Source organism: Amphimedon queenslandica, unplaced genomic scaffold, assembly GCF_000090795.2.
Source record: "Amphimedon queenslandica unplaced genomic scaffold, v1.1 AMPQUscaffold_12400, whole genome shotgun sequence".
NCBI classification, from domain to species: Eukaryota; Metazoa; Porifera; class Demospongiae; order Haplosclerida; family Niphatidae; genus Amphimedon; species Amphimedon queenslandica.
The window spans coordinates 1-1,827 of record NW_003547363.1 but is presented as its reverse complement, the minus strand read 5'-3'; the positions used below and the strand labels follow the sequence as shown (position 1 = coordinate 1,827).

At 32.4% G+C, this 1,827-nt stretch overlaps 1 protein-coding gene across 1 annotated transcript in view; it reads left to right on the top strand.

The window, feature by feature from the left end:
* The window catches only part of LOC105314873 (E3 ubiquitin-protein ligase TRIM71-like), a 13,113-nt gene extending 12,596 nt beyond the window's left edge, over positions 1 to 517 (top strand). The window contains exon 3 of the mRNA XM_020004113.1: positions 1 to 517. Coding sequence (XP_019859672.1) covers positions 1 to 211 — 211 coding nt within the window. The 3' untranslated portion in view covers positions 212 to 517.
* The last annotated feature ends 1,310 nt before the right edge of the window (positions 518 to 1,827 follow it).

Sequence of the window (1,827 nt, the reverse complement as noted above, 5' to 3'; positions counted from 1 at the left end):
TACTTATTCTCGTGGTATTGCTATTGATGATGAAGGATATATCATTGTATCGGTTCATAATAGTGGTAACTCTTATCTTCATGTATTGAGTCCCGAGAGGAAACAAGTCAAATTAGTCTCAGGATTATCTGATCCAGTGGACTTAGCACTAGATAAGGATGGAAATATTTATGTTGCTGAATATGGCAACAAATGTATAGCAAAGTATTGAAGCAGTCACTCAATAAAACTACAATAAACGTACTACATTTTATGAATTTTCATCGCTCTATCTTTTCCCTTTCTCTCTTTCACACACACACACACACACTTCAGTACACTCTTTCTCTCTCTCCTAATTTTGTAACTTTATATCACATTAGTCACTGCTGGTTATTGTTGGTATATTAATAGATTGTTAAAATTTAAACTAGTTGTTTCTAAATAATCGCATAAATCTATGCAACTGCTAATGGCTGACGTCTTGACACAATATTAACCAGTGTTGCTGGTACTCCTCCCATATCAACCTATTCAATGTATGTCATGTTTGACTCCACCCTCAACCACACCCACCTGTACAAGATATGTGACTTGTGTGAGTAGTTTTTCTTTATAGCGATAAGGTTTGATGACCCACCCACTCATCATGACCTAGTAATGTAGGGTCTTTAATCATCACTTCACAATAATGGAGGTTACTCTCTCCAAATCTTAGCTTTAATAACTCAAGGTTCCGTAGCTATTGGAGTTACAAGAAATAGAAAAAAGAAATTAGTAAAAGAGAGATAATTATTATGAGCATTGATAATATTATTGGGGTATTACTTCTCTTGTAACATCATAGTCAAGTGATAGTAATAATACTCATTCACGAATAGATCCTGACCACCATAGATGTGAACCAATGAGCTAAAAATAGAAATACATGTACAGTAACTGTGTGAAGCTCATAATTCAGAAATCTGTTATCAGAATGAGCTCAAACTTGCTACGCAGCATTAGGATATCAATGTGTATCAGAAAATGTAATAAAAATTGGGGGTGGTTTTTTGGCCATTTTTCAGAAAAAAGCATGGGCTATAGTACAGGGTATTTTTCAGATTTTGGCAATTTTCTTAAAATGGCCGTAACTTTGAAAATTTAAGTCGGAATTGGCTCAAATTTTCTACATAGGATAAGAGCATTAATATGTATCAGAAAATGTAATAAAAATTGGGAATTACTTTTTGACCATTAAAAAAAAAAGTATGGGCTGCCTTGGGTATTTTTCAGATTTTGGCAAAATTTTTTTAATGGCCATAACTTGAAAAATTTAAGTTGGAATCGGCTCAAACTTTCTACATAGCATAAGGACATCAATGTGTATTTTAAAATGTAATAAAAATTGGGTGTAATTTTTTGGCCATTTTTCAGAAAAAACATGGGTTTATAGCCTTGAGTATTTTTCAAATTTTGGCAATTTTTTTAAAATGGCCAGCTCAAACTTTCTACATAGCATAAGGACATTGATATGTATCAGAAAATGGAATAAAAATCGGGGGTAATTTTTTGGCCATTTTTAGGAAAAAACATGGGCTATAGCCTTAGGTATTTTTCAGATTTTGGAAAATTTTTTAAAATGGACCTAACTTAAAAAATTTAAGCTGGAATCAGCTCAAACTTTCTACACAGCATAATGACATCAATATGTATCAAAAATTTGAGACAACTTTTAAGCCAGTTTTTGGAAAAAAAGCATACACCACAGTACATGCTTTTTTCATCTATTTATGAATGATACAGAACATTAATATTCTCTTCCTCTTACATCATTATATCTGAAGTTTGCCGACTTTTTGACAACTT